This window comes from Diabrotica undecimpunctata, chromosome 9, assembly GCF_040954645.1.
Source record: "Diabrotica undecimpunctata isolate CICGRU chromosome 9, icDiaUnde3, whole genome shotgun sequence".
Lineage (NCBI taxonomy): Eukaryota > Metazoa > Arthropoda > Insecta > Coleoptera > Chrysomelidae > Diabrotica > Diabrotica undecimpunctata.
The window spans coordinates 71,287,818-71,302,982 of record NC_092811.1 but is presented as its reverse complement, the minus strand read 5'-3'; the positions used below and the strand labels follow the sequence as shown (position 1 = coordinate 71,302,982).

The 15,165-nt window shown below is 35.6% G+C and overlaps 1 protein-coding gene across 1 annotated transcript; it reads right to left on the bottom strand.

The window, feature by feature from the left end:
* Nucleotides 1-10,000: 10,000 nt before the first annotated feature.
* LOC140451125 (matrilysin-like) lies at nt 10,001-14,038 on the bottom strand. The gene is made up of 2 exons (XM_072544854.1): nt 12,995-14,038; nt 10,001-10,165 (listed from the first exon to the last, which is right to left on the bottom strand). The coding sequence occupies exons 1-2, from the start codon at nt 14,036-14,038 to the stop codon at nt 10,001-10,003; spliced, it is 1,209 nt and encodes a 402-aa protein (XP_072400955.1).
* Between the last annotated feature and the right edge of the window lie 1,127 nt (nt 14,039-15,165).

Here is a 15,165-nt window from a genome sequence, read left to right as displayed (position 1 = left end):
TTAAAAAATAAATAAAATGATCAATTTTTATTTGAAGTAATATTAAAGTGTACAAAAATATATAATAATTAAAATAGTAATTAATAATTAGATATGTTTATCAACAAGTTAAGCATAAAGTTTATTTTCGCAATTTTCACAAAAAGTGTTTACTTTGGTCACCTTCTTGTCAGTTTCCTTACTTTTCATAGTCTGTCTCAACTTCTTGTAACAATCAACACAATTTCGTCTACGTTTTCTACCAGGACCTTCTTTTCGTTGTAGACAATGCTTTCGATTTGATAAGTTGGTTTCAGAAATACGCTCATTTTGATTTGAAAGTTGTAATGCTAACTGTTCACGAAATATTACAGTTGGTATCTTTTTTTCGATGTTTGTTTTATTATAGATAATCCAGCTATTTTACGTTTATTCTTTATTACGATGTACATAACATGTTTTTATAAAATAATCGTTTATTGTATTTCAATTTTCGTCTGTATAATAACTTTTTATTTTATTTTTCTGGTACGTCACTGGTTTAATGAGAATACGGCAGTATCAATAGGTTTCTTCGAACAAGCGGCCAAACCGTCCGAAACTATGAACGAATAGTCGACCAGCGCGAGTAGGGAGGACAGCACTAATGACAGTATTATTGTTCTCTCACTGATCAACTGTTTGCCACGAATTCTGACTAGTTTGACTGTTTGTAGGAATGATTATAATATTTCATGAGTTCACATGGTATTCACGTGATAACTCCGTCTGTTGGGTAGACAGATTATAGGTAGCTTCAGCGGAAGTTTTTTGCCTTTTTTAAATATAATCCAAAGCCACCTTTAGCGTTTTTTCGCAGGTATAATCCTTTGCCTAGATGTTCCATTGCATTGTTGTGACGTTTATCTTCTTCTAGTTTCTTTTGAGCATTCTTTGAATCGATAACAGTTTTCGCTATCGCGCTTGCGCCCCCAGCGAGGCTTCCGAGAGCTGATAGGCCTGCAAAGATTGGGATTAAAGGTAAAATCCCACCAGATTTTGGTTCAAATGGAATAATTCTTGGAACACGTACATTTTTCTTCCCACCTACATTCTTAACGGCTGTTCTAGCTGCTGCAAGTGCAAGTAGAGCGGATTTACGCAGATTTGGTGACGGAGGAGCACGTTTCAATGTTTTGATAATTGGCTGTAACACATAAATGAACCAACACCCTTACCACGTTTCATACCCATACCCAGTTTTCGTTTAGCTTTCATTGCTGTAGTAGTTAACCAGGCAGCGGTTTTTTCACCTAAAGATGCGTCTTTTGCTTTAACTCGTTCCCACGCTTTATTTTCCAACACCCAATCTGCTTTATGTCGATCTTGCAATGAATTACTTTGGGAATATGCGAGATCGTGATCTCTCGCGGCTCGATCTAACGGATTTATCCCGGGATCTCCACGAGCTAGACGTCTCTGTTATTTAGTTCCAGGTCCTAGATATTGGTAACCAGGAGCATGCAATTCAAATGGTAGACTATTGATCAGAGAATTCAACACTCCTTCACCTTGAACGACCAACATTGAAATGAATCGCTTTTTGCAAAATGTCTTTATATAACCATGTGTACAAAATACATCTCAATCACAAGATGAAGGTCATTCAACAAGACAAGACACTAGCAGTGGAAAACTTGGATTTTGTCGACAACGTGACAAGAACCAGCAAACATGGTGCATTGCTACCACATTCATTTCGTGCTATCATATGTGGTCCAAGCGGATGTGGAAAAACTAATGTTATGTTGGCATTACTTTTTGACCCGAATGGCGCTAAATTTAAAAATGTTTACTAAATTTAAGGGCGCTAAATTTAAGTCGTTGTTTCAACCCAAGTATTAATTTTTGAAGGAAGTGTTGGAGTCTGAAAGAAGTAGGTTATTTTCCATTTAAAGATAATGATGATGTTATAAACCCAAGTAAAGCTAAACCAAACTCAGTATTCATATTTGACGACGTATCAACGGATCCACAACAAACAATACGTGAATATTACTGTATGGGTAGACATAAAGACATTTATTGTGCATACCTATGTCAATCATACAGTCGAGCAGGCAAACAACTTTTACGTGATAATGCGAATCTTATTGTATTGTTTAAGCAAGATGAGCTCAATTTGAAACACGTCTTTTATGACCACGTATCACCTGATATGACATTTGAGCAATTGAAACAATTTTGTTCCGAATGTTGGAAGGACAAATACGGTACATTCGTCATTGTTAAGGATTTCGATATTTCTAACGGACGATATCGTAAAGGTTTCGACAAGTTTATAAAACTGTAGGTATGATCGAAAAACACGCATTGTATAACAATATGTCAGACAAAGAGGTAGCTGCGCGCACGCGTAAAGTTGCCGAACTAGCTCGTGTCATTCGCAAAAAGTATTTGGCATTAAAGTTAGGTAAAACAGAACAAGATGAGTCGCTAAATAAACTCTTTAAGCCCATAGTTAAACCTCTAACAGATATTGCGCAATCGTCAAAAACGTTGCATTATGCTATTAATAACAAGCTTAGACACGTTAAAAAAGAAGAGGTGAAAACGGAGGAAGAGATAAAAAAAGAAGCCGGCGATGACGATGTATTTTCCGATGCAGTATCAATCGATCAAGTTAACGAACATGAAATGTTTGATCCTAATAATGTTTCGAAAGAGGCTATTGATGAATATATTGAGCAATATCCTCCAATGAGCCATAAGTATATAAAAGAATTTTGGATGAAAGATAATAAAATTGATAAAAACTATGGACCTATTTACAATGATGAAATTGGCTGGATGTTGGGTAAACGCCGAATAAACTTTAACAAAAACAAAGGTAGTATAAAAGTCATCAGTGATGGTAGTGGGGAAGGAGGATAGGTGCCGGGAACGCCAGGCCTATACCAACTAATTTTCTATGATAACCCTGAAGATTATAATGATACAGATTTAAAGCACTATAAAAGTTTATTAAATAGTACAGAAGTTCATCTGGATTCCAAAGGTCGTCTTAAAGGTGCAACTGGGAAAAAATATCATCATATTATCAAACCGCTATTTAAACCTACCGATGAAACAACAAAGAAATCGCCACCGAAAACTCGATCTACTGCATTAAAGAGACAACCTTTCGAAGGTCTTGTTCGTTTAGCAAAAGCGACTCGTTCATCATCATCAACGTCGCCTCGAACATCGTTATCTTCACCATCTAGCTACAAAGGGTCAGGACTCGTCGATGATTCTCATTTGATCTACAATGATAATCCTATTGAATATGTATATTGGGATGATCCAAACGAACTATGCGACAGACTCAAATTGCTGGTTGCTTCCCAAGAAGCAGGAAACACATCGCACAATAACGAAATTGTTGCCATTATCAACGAATTACGTGAAGCAGATATTATATATTAATGTTTGGATTATTGGAACATCATTTCCAACATGAGTGTTGACAAGTTTGGTCGTCATCATTACCGTTCTAATGAACAAGTTGTTAAAAAGCTACGTGAAGGCTTAAAGCAATCCATTTTGGATTTACAAAACCAGATACATGAAGTACATAAAGACATTACACGAGATCCTCCTGTAGCAGGTAATCATCTTTCCAATAAGAAATATGTAGATGACATTGTTCGTGCGAAAACTTTTCTAAGAAAAGAGATTAATTTGATACAAAAAAATAGAATTCAAAAAGATACTCAACTCGAACAAAAAATCTCAAACTCCATTAGTAAAATAGAAGTTAATTTAAGTAAAAAAGTTAACGAGTTGTCTGATGAGAATAAAATGACTGCTTCGAAAATATCTGATTTATCAAAACAAATGCATGAATTTAAAAATGATCTTGATATATTTAAACAAGAAATGACGAAGAATATTACAGATGCTGCCAACCAAAATGCACAAATTATGATGAAAACGTTGGAAATAGAAAAAAAGATTAAAACAGCGGATCTTAATTCACATGATTTAGATGAGCGTCTTAATGTAATGGAAGATTACCTCTTACATTATAAAGCTAACGGAACAACGAATTAGCGTTAGTTCAAAGAATCGAATCGTTGGAAGCTAGACATGGCATTTACCGAGGAGAAGATACAACTAGTTAACGAGCTGCACAAGCCTGCACGAAAAAATTATTCTCGTCGACGAACAATCATTAAAGGATTAGATGATTTGTGGCAAATGGACCTTGCTGAGATGAGACCTTATGCCAGTCAAAATAAATCTTACAAGCTCATTCTAGTTGTAATTGGTTGTTTTTCAAAGTTTGTGTGGACTCGTCCAATAAAGACGAAAACAGGGGACAGAATTTTTCAATTCCAAGTTTCAAAATCTCATGAAAAAACATAGTATTAATCACTATAATACCTTTAGTGTTAAAAAAGCAGCCATATGTGAACGAGTTATTCGAACATTGAAGGAGAAACTTTACAAGTATTTCAATCTTAATGGGACTTACAAATGGATTGATATCTTGTCTCAAATTACTAAAGAGTACAATAACACGAAACAGCAAAATTCGACTTAGACCTATTGATGTTAATACATCTAACGAAAAGAAAATTGTACGAAAATATTACACTCACTTGAAAATTGCTGGCCCAAGAAAATTGAAAGTTGGTGACGTGGTTCGCATTAGTAAAAATAATCACATTTTCGATAAGGGATATAAACCGAATTGGACAACAGAACTATTTAAAATTATTGAAATTAAAATACCGAATCCCACAACATACTTGATTGAAGATATGACTGGAGCGCCTATCAAAGGAGCATTCTACGAAAAAGAATTACAGAAAACAAAAAATAAAGACATATATTTAGTAGAGAAAGTACTGCGCAGACGTGGAAATAAGATGTATGTTCAATGGTTGGGATTCGATAGTAGCCATAATAGTTGGATTAACGTTAAAGATATCATTTAGGATCTACTTTTACATACACCACGTAGATATACACTAAATGAATGGGGGGTGACAAAAAGTATAAATTTCATAATTGCTGCAAGCTCATGCCCAGTTGTTCCTGCCAGTTCATCAATATGAGTTCTCAAGATAGTGGTTATAGTTCATCAGACGATATGGTTGTAGCTGCTGATTCATCATCAGATGATATCGATTATGATGCTGAATTAGATAGAGTTTTGGCGAGATTCGAAGAAGCAGCCAACAATGAACCATATTATTTACTAGAAGCATCCTTTCCGCTTGACAACTGTATAATCAAAGTTGGCCTTTCTCCAGCTCGTCATTTCTCACCAGCCATTATTTTGTGTCAGCACAACAAGAATGCCAGAATTAGTTTAAGCACGTTCGAGTGGGATGATATAATCGGAGTTTTTAAGCAGAAGATTAGCGATTTCTTTAACAGCACCTCTCAAGATGATTACAATCCTATCGAGTTTCAGTGTGGAGACTATTGTAAAATTAAACAAATAGTGTATAATTCAACCAAGTTCCTTGTTATTGAAAAGCATGGTCTGGAATACTATCTAGATGAAAGTGATGTCAACCAAATCCTAGAAGTAAACAGCAGTCTGGTGTGTCATCGTGTACCGTTATTGGATAATTTAAACTTTCATGCTTATTATAGAAATGTTATCGATTTGATAAAATCAAACTTTTGCAGCAGAAGCAGTTTATATGGACCACTTGAAGCTTGTAACTGCGTTTTGCGAAATTTTACACAGACACTTTGTTAAGTCATGCTTTAAGAGAATATTTATATTATTATAAAATTAAAGTTGTAAATGATTTTATGTAATAATCAAAATAAATGCTATTTATGCAAACATGTCTTTTTTATTTTCACGTTGAATGTCTCACAACGCTGTAAAAGATAAGCTGAGACTTAAAATTACAGGAAAACAATGTAAATTTTTTAAAGTTTTTATTTTCTACTTATGATTACAAATTGATTTTTAACAAAATTACAATTATCGATCTACATATTCATTTAAAAAATAGCCGGTCCATTTTCCTGTGGAGATTGATAAAGCTATAAAAAAAAATCGGTTATGTTTTCATTTATTAATTTTTGTTTTTACTCAATCATTGTGGTTTCATAATGACCCCAAGGTAAAGTGTCATGAGAATTTTGTTGCAAGTAACGTTTATCGTCATACGGACTTAGCAATTTTTTCTTGTGTTATTGTAAAAAGATCAAGGGCGTAGGAACGAAACGTTGATTGGGAAACACTTTTAGTTGTAAATTCGTTTAAACACTTAACATAATCATCGAAAGTAATGTCATTTTTTACCGTTGAATATTTTACACCCTTAGATTTTTTTGTGACACCTAAATTATTTGCAAGTCTTTCAATATTTGCATCATCCATATTATTCTTGTATTTATCCCACAATACATTTCGATCCTCATCCGTCGTACTAATCTTAAACGAATACATTTTAGATCTAAGTCCGACAAAATGAGTCATAATGCGACCGTTTGCCTCATCTTTCATCATTCCGAGAACTTTTTTGTTGACTTGAGGTATTCCATAAATATTATTCTCAGAATAGTCTGATGTATCGAATTTAGATAAATTTGCTTTAATAACATCTCTGTAAACGTCATTACATTTTAATTCATATATAAAACTGTCAGTGTCCCCATACATTAGCTTACAATTTTCAACTCCCATATATGGCAGCATAAAGTTATAATGAAAATCGTACATACACACTTTGGATATATCTAAAATTGACATGCCGATGTACAATGGTTTGTTGAAAATGAGCTCTGTTTTGTTAAGTTCGATTGCCATTAAATTTTCATTAAATACAGTTCTATTATGAAATCGTGGACTAGCAATCAAATTTTTCGCTCCATATCTTCCATCCCATTTTGATACAAGTTTTACAATGCGATGTTTCCTAATGTTTTCCATTGTTTTACCAAATATGGCGTTGTTGGCTAACTTGTACAAGTCTTTTTCAAATGCTGTAGTTGCTGCAGTTCGCAATTTTGTATTAAGATCGATATATGGCTTAAGCCAAGCGCTCTGTTTGAATTTCAACACTTTATGGATTTTTGTTAGTTTGAGTCCTGCATTCAGAGCTTGTTTTAGATTGCGATAGTGCAAAGTGTACTCTTTTTTATGGTACAAGGTGGTCATAAGTTTTGGAAGCTTACTTCTTGGTGGCACACGATGTTCGCAACAAAACGGTAAATCTCGATGTAAGTCATGCAAGTGTTCTGGGTATTCCAAATCCACTTGTAGTATGTATCCTGTATCTCCATTATCAGGAATGAACAAGACATCAATATTGGTATCGACCCACTCGAAACCCCCATATGGTAAGAATTGAGACATTGCCCAACCATACAAATTGTTGACATCTAAATATAGCAAATATTTACTAAGCTTTGATGGATCATAATTATGCATGTATTTGTTATTTGCCTCAGAATACCGATTACTTACTTGACTTATACCACCTCGGATAGATTTCTTAATAAACATGATTTTATCGATATCATTCAGTAGTTCAAGTTTACATCCAGTATATTTAAGCATTGCATCCCAAGAAAATCCAGGCATGGTATAGTACCATGCAGGATCAAGACCGTATGTACTTCGACATTTTTGTCGAAAATTTTCAAAAATGCAAGTCAGTAACATAATATCAGTTTTCATGTACAACATACTATATTCCAAAATATTTTTAATACCGAATGACTGCCAAACATTCTGAGCATGATGATACATATTTTTGGAGATGTGTTCACCCGATAATGAGCTGTAAAATGTATCAATTGATGGTAGTTGCGTTTCATTCAATTTATTGAAAGAATCAATATATTCGTATGGGAATATGTCTTTTCGTTTCAATAATTCCATTTGTTCGGGAGTGGTATTTGGAAATTCGCTAGCTAAATATCTTAAATCCTCAGGTTGCAATGTGGCAGCCAACTTGTCCAATGATGAATTTAAAAATCTCAGTGAATCAACGAACCTCAACCTAATACTGAATTCAGAATCGTTTATTGTAAATGAAATATACTTTTCCTTATTTATTGGTAGTAGGCTAATACTACCATTTTTCGCTAGATCTCTAATCATCATATGCGAATCGTAGCCGCTAAGATTATGAAAAAAAATTGGGACAACGAAAAGTTTTTTGAAATTTAAGTTACACACTTGGCGTGTGAATCCTCGAAAATCTCCGGTAAAATGGTCATGATCACGAACAATTACATCTTTATCTGAAAACGTTTTTTCGCAAATGTGACAATTAGATGCATTAAAACTGGGTGTGATATTCATAGGTACAATATCTTTAATTTTTCCTTGGACAAATGCCGCCAACAACGTCATTTCCTTGGCAAACCACTCCATGCAATCTTCACCTGCGTAACTTCGGTAAAACGACAGAGATTCATCGTAAGAGCATTTTACGTAATAACCTGCACTAAAGGCTTTATGCTGCTGATACTTAATTGTTTTGCATTTTAATGGGCTGTTTTTAACTTTGTGCAACATTGACTCAAAATCGGCATAGACTACAAAAGGAGTTGTTTGTTTATAAATATGATTTTTAAATTCAACATTCTGATATGATGGAAAAGAAACTTTACATTCATTAATTTTCTCACAGTATTTTGCATGATCATTTAATCTGTCAAAACTACTAAAATAATTCAAACGCCTATCACATAAAATTTTTTTATTACGGTTCTTACTTAACTGCCTGGACATAAGTCGAGACATATCTTTAATCATGCAATAATGATACTTAATTTCTACAGATTCATCGTGAGCCATAGGTGCTTCGTAGTCATTCAATTATGGAAAATATTTATCTTGTACAATCAATAAATTTACATGTTTAGTTAATTTGGTTTTGCATAGCCTTACCGGCGTTGTTACGTAAAATGTTCTCTCTTTAGCAACATTCATTTCTAACCCGTACACGTTTACAGAAATATTATTTAACTTTTCAAATTTTGAAATACCCTTTATAGTCATAGCTGGATAAATCGCTGAAACTATACTCCAAAAAAAGCATGCTTCATCATCGTTTTTGATATTAATACAAGCACGCTTCTTTTGGATTGGTTCTGGTAGTCTAATGAACGACGAAGCTCCATTTCCCACTATATATTGATTTATATTGACTTCTAAAGAAACTATTTTTTTCAAAGCCCACCCTGATCCCGTTTCTTCAAATTCCGATAGCTTAGACATTAATTTATCGACTATGTTTGTGTGAAACCATAAAACCAAGTCCGTTCCTGCGTCTATGGCTTCGTTTTTTTTATTAAAATATTTAAATTGGTTAATATCACCTCCTTGATTTGATTTTCTAATAAATTCTCCACATAATGTCATATTACATTTTATCATATTTAATTTTTTTAAAATGTTTTTAATTCGAATTCTAAATAACTTAAAACAATCCCCGAAAAATTGCATTAAATCTTTGTGTCCTAGATTAATAATTATACCTGTTCTGATTCTACTCTTGAATGCGGAATTTACATCTTCCCATTTAACCCGACGATGTTTAGTAATTCCACCACCCACACGAAGACAGAAATTTTGAATTTCCAATTTAATTGTCTTTAAATGCCCCGCGTTTGTCTGTAGTTGTCGTAATTTAGCTAATTCCAAGTCCCCACACCGAATCGCTTTAGTAAACAAAGCCAAATGCCTTTTAATGTGATTTAACCAAATATTCGCTTCTCGCGGTGTATAATTTCGAAACAAAACATCACGCGCTTTAATTAAATGTTGTACAATGTCACTACTAAGATCACCAATGTTACTCATGATTAAGTAAAAAGCAATAAATCAATAAATGAAAAATTCACCAATATTTTTTTTAATCCTCTAATTTTCTATTATTTCAAACGAAGCGGCTGGCTGCACCTTTCCAGTGGCAACGTTTCCTCGAAACACCAAGCTGTACTTTCCCTCGCTGAAATGTTCCAAATGCGGCCTGTAGAGTTCAACCACCCTTTGCGGCAAGAACGTCACCTATTTTTCTAATTCAAGAAGGATGGATTCCCCAAATTTCGTATCGACTTCTCTTGTCGCAATTATCTTCTGGGGTACTCCTACGGGTAGGCTGTTCAGCTTTCTAATTGTCTTGATTTTCTTCTCTGTAAGCAGAGAGGATGCATTAATCTTTTTTATGTCCATCTGCAACAATATGTATTTTCTTAATTTAACAGTGAAATATATTTGACTAGCATTTTCTTAATTTAACAGTGAAATATCTTTGACTAGCAATATTATTTTACAAAAATTCTATCTATTATAATATGTATATTTTTTTAATTTAACAATGAAATAGTTTTAACTAGCAATACTATTTTGCAAAACTTTCATAGAAACAAAAAATTACAAATACCGCACTATTTACAAACATTTTTTTTAGAACAGAGAATATAACCAAGTAATTTCAATAAAATGTTTAAATCAGAAAAATTATTAAGAATTGGAAATTAGTAAAGATAATGATGAATTCTAAATGATATAAAAAAAGGTTAAGTATTATAAAACTTACTTTTGTATATATAATTGCCGGCACTTCACAAACACAGAACTTCTCCGAACGGTACTTTGTATAATTGGTGACGCTGCACAAAACACACAACTTGTCTAAAGGATGATCAGAATTGAACTGATGATATGTAGAGCATCTGCTCTTTATCTAACTGCCTCTCCCACGCTAAAACTATGTTGCGCAATATTTCGTAAGACTATTCATTTATGCATCACATGCCGGGCTTAATTATAAAATAGTACGGAATGTGCACATATTTCCTGCCTCCATGCGAATATATTTTATCTCACATTAAATAATAGAATGGGGAATTTTCGGGGGTAATGGGGGACTGGGGGCGTCTTTTCGGGGGTAATGGGGGACTGGGGGCGTCTTTTCGGGGGGAATGGGGGACTGGGGGCGTCTTTTCGTTAATATTGTGGTACGACTCCACCATTAGTCGATGCACGTCTTTCTCATTGGACGTTGATGCACACCATTGGCCTCCAACGTCACGAGGATGCCCACCATTGGTCGAGGAAAACGTTCTAACGTCACGAGGAGGGAGTTACTATGTCACCATTGGTCCCTCATCGCTATACCGCCATTTCTATGTTGTTTATTCAAATTCTAAGCTGTCATTGGTCGCTGGGGGTGTTGCTATTCCCACCACTAACGCTGCTATGCTGCCATTGGTCGACGACACGTTCCGACGTCACGAGGACGTCCACCATTGGTCAGCAAGACATAGGGGGACGTTCCTATGCCATCATTGGCCTGCTATTCCCACCACTGACGCTGCTATGCTGCCATTGGTCGATGATACGTTCCGACGTATCGACGTCACGAGGACGTCCACCATTGGTCAGCAAGACATAGGGGGACGTTCCTATGCCACCATTGGCCTGCTATTCCCACCACTGACGCTGCTATGCTGCCATTGGTCGACGACACGTTCCGACGTCACGAGGAGGGCGTTACTATGTCACCATTGGTCCCTCATCGCTATACCGCCATTTCTATGATGTTTATTCAAATTCTAAGCTGTCATTGGTCGCTGGGGGTGTTGCTATTCCCACCACTGACGCTGCTATGCTGCCATTGGTCAGCAAGACATAGGGGGACGTTCCTATGCCACCATTGGCCGAGGGGCGTGGTCTAGAGACACGAGGTACGTTCCTACGTCACCATTGGTCGAGGGGCGTGGCCTCGAGACACTAGGCACGTTCCTACGTCACGAGGGGGGCGTGGCCTTGACACATGAGGATACGTACGCTTGACGATCGACGTGTGACGTCACTTCCGCTCTGAAAGGAACGCTATACATCTACTCACACCGTCCCCCATGTTATCCTCAATGATGAAGACTTCCTGGCAGTTGACATACACACTTACACTAGTCTCTTATTATAAACATCCTGCACATTGTTTGACTACGTCTCCAGCCTGAACAAGGAAATAATTCTTGAAGACTTTAACGCCAATCATATACAATATGGCGACACGGCCACAAACCATGCAGGCAATGAACTTTCGGATCTGCTCATTAACCTCCCCTTACATCGCATCCGTAACCGTCAACCGACTTTTTTGGCATGTCCCTGGGCATGTCGTCCGTCGATCATACCGTGTGCACATACGATTTGATCGATCTATTTGATGACTCGATTACGTCGGACCACCTACCCTTGCTGGTTAAAGAACAGATATTTAACCCTCCACCTCCTAACCCTCCCAGGATAATAAGAGAGTAGATGATCAACACGGCCATGACTATCAGCATAGGGAAAACAATGTGTTAGAGAGAGACGTCGCATTTCATGACGTACTGGCGACGTCCGAGCGCGGTGCGCGATCCTATTTTTAGATGGGTCGTACGGTGCGCGAACCAGATGTGCGGTCGGTACCTTAATTTTTTCACGCGTTGCATCGGGATCTCGTAGATATGAAGGGCGCGGCAGACCATTTGAATTTTGGAATTTAAATAAAACAAGATAAACAATATAATTTTTTTTTTTTTAAAGAACTATCACTAAGAAAGAACACAGCATTCTTTATTCGTATATAATTACAATTTTGTTTAACAAAGTTTTTAATTGTTTTAATAGGCCGTCTTCAGGGCAGGGTATCCCAAAAAGTTCCCAACTGAACGTTCCTGCTGCTACAACTTTACGTATGTATTCGCTGTACTTATAATAGGTATTGTTTTGAAAAAAGTAAATAAACCCATCCGTGTACCTGAATGCTGATGTTATTTTATCCGGTATTCCGGGGAACAGATAATTTATTGGACCACGGCTTAAGACATCTCCAGCTTCATTAAATTCAGTGTATGAATTATCATTGTACAATAAATATGTTTGGCCACTGTTTGTTTGAAATAAGGCATTTATTTTGGTTCTCGCAGGTATAGAAGGAAAAGTAGAACTTTTTTGAAGTTTTAAATTGGGGAAAGATGCCGCGTAATACCTATTATTGCTTACATTTATTAAGTGTCCCTCGGAATTCTGAAAAACATGTGAAACTTGCGTAGACCTCAACTCCTTAGGGAGATAATCGGTAATTAATTCAGGATGTTTTGGAAGACGCATTTCATTTAAATCAAACTTCCATAAATATTTGTCAGACCCAACGTACATTCGATAATTTGGAAACTGTGGAGATGTGGCTAGAAACATAAAATCGGGATACTGAATTAGACATATGTTTTTTATTGCAGGTGTTTTCGGCAAATAGGCCCCGTTTTTTAGTTCAGGTGTATTCGGTACATAGCTCCTGGTTTGCGAAATTGTTTGCGCTTGCGTGATTGGTGTTGTTGTTAGTATCGAAGAGGGAGCTTCTGTTTGTCCATATAGTATGCTCATTGCCTTTTTATCATCATCACCAAAACTTGGCACATCTTGTTGATACCAAGCATACATAATAGACGAATCACTATTACTATGTTCCAATAAGAGGGAATGACCAATTTCATGCACTAGGACAGCCAAAAAATTGACTTCACCATCAGGAGCTCTACCATTTCCTACATACCACCGTTCATTAGCATCAAGATGAATTTCGGTACACTCACCGTTTGCGCTGGGATAGTATGCGTGGGCCAATACTTTTCCGGGGCCATCGAAAGTAAATGAACATTTAGAGGTTCCTTGACAACTTGCTCGAAAATTATGATTATTTGGCACCACAGTTATAGTAATATCTGGCTTTGAAGAAGGTATTATTACTCGTTTAAACTTTAAATTAGATATTTTCTCCCATCTAGCGAAAGCTTCTGCAGCAAGATTTATATAACTAGGATTACTAATAGCTTGAGGAAAATACCAACTTAATTTCGTTTTATTCCACTTCGAATGAATTGCATAGTTATTGTCGCCAACAGAACATCGAGGCTTATTCATCAAATTCATAGTGTCATTATTTAATGTTCCGGTCACCGGAAGATTGTATCTTTCTTGAAATTCAACTAAGGCCACATCTACACTAGAAATAGCATTACTTGACGCATTTAGATATCCGAAACGCATTAGAAAAGAACTAGCATACTCCAGAGTGCTATTTTCTGCACACACAGTTACAGAGAGCAACAATAAGACATGTAAACAGACAAGCATCTTGATTTATACTAATCCCCAAAATGTTTAATTAAGGTATTTTATACAAATTATTAAGAAATATTTAAAGTAAAAACGTTGAAAATAACGATGAAAAATAAATGTTAGCAGAACATTTAGTTACCGCGTGCTGGGAATCTAATCTCAAAGTTATTTACGTAAATTATTAAGAAATAATTAAACGTTGAAAATAACGACGCAAAATAAATGATAGCAGAAAATTATCTCACCGCAAAAGAAATAGCGACCGACATTCTTATCTCAAACACTACTTTAATTGGTCGTCATTTTGTTATTATACTCACATTTTGTTATTGAACTGTTTTTCTTATCATACCGCATAGGGTCAAGCGACCGACATTCTTATCTCAAATACTACTTTAATTGGTCGTTATTTTGTTATCATACCCACATGTTGTTATTGAACTGCCTTTCTTATCACGTGCACGGGGAATGCTGGTATTTTTCAAACCAACAAAGTGGAGGGTACAGCAGCTTTAAATTGAAGCGAAATCACTTCAACCTTCAGTACCAATTTTATTCTGACAGTGTGTGTTAGTGTAACTACAGTTCATCCGTTTTCAACATGAGTTGTGGGTACACGCGGACGGTGGGTGTGACGGTGTCGTCACAGCAATCCCGAGTTTTATCATTGGTTAGAAATTAAATGCTCACGTTTGTCAATTTTAACAGTGACGAACCGACTTACTGTGTTTCTTAGTTACGTTTCGTATTTTCGTATATTAATAGCGTTATACTTCGTGTATTGAAACTGTGTGGATAAATATTGTTTATAGTGTTGTTAATTTAAACTGTGTGGATAAATTTGTTTATAGTGTTAATTTAGACTTAAAAACTGTGCTATTGTACCTGTGTGTTCATTCTATTTTCGGCTTAATTCTGCAAGTAAGTATGCTTTTGTTCATTTATTTTAATAACTAAGTTTACTATTTTATTTGGGAATAAAGCCATAATTTAAGTTGAAAATTAAATTTATTTGACGTGTCCATTTCCACTTCGGAAATCATTATTATTATTCA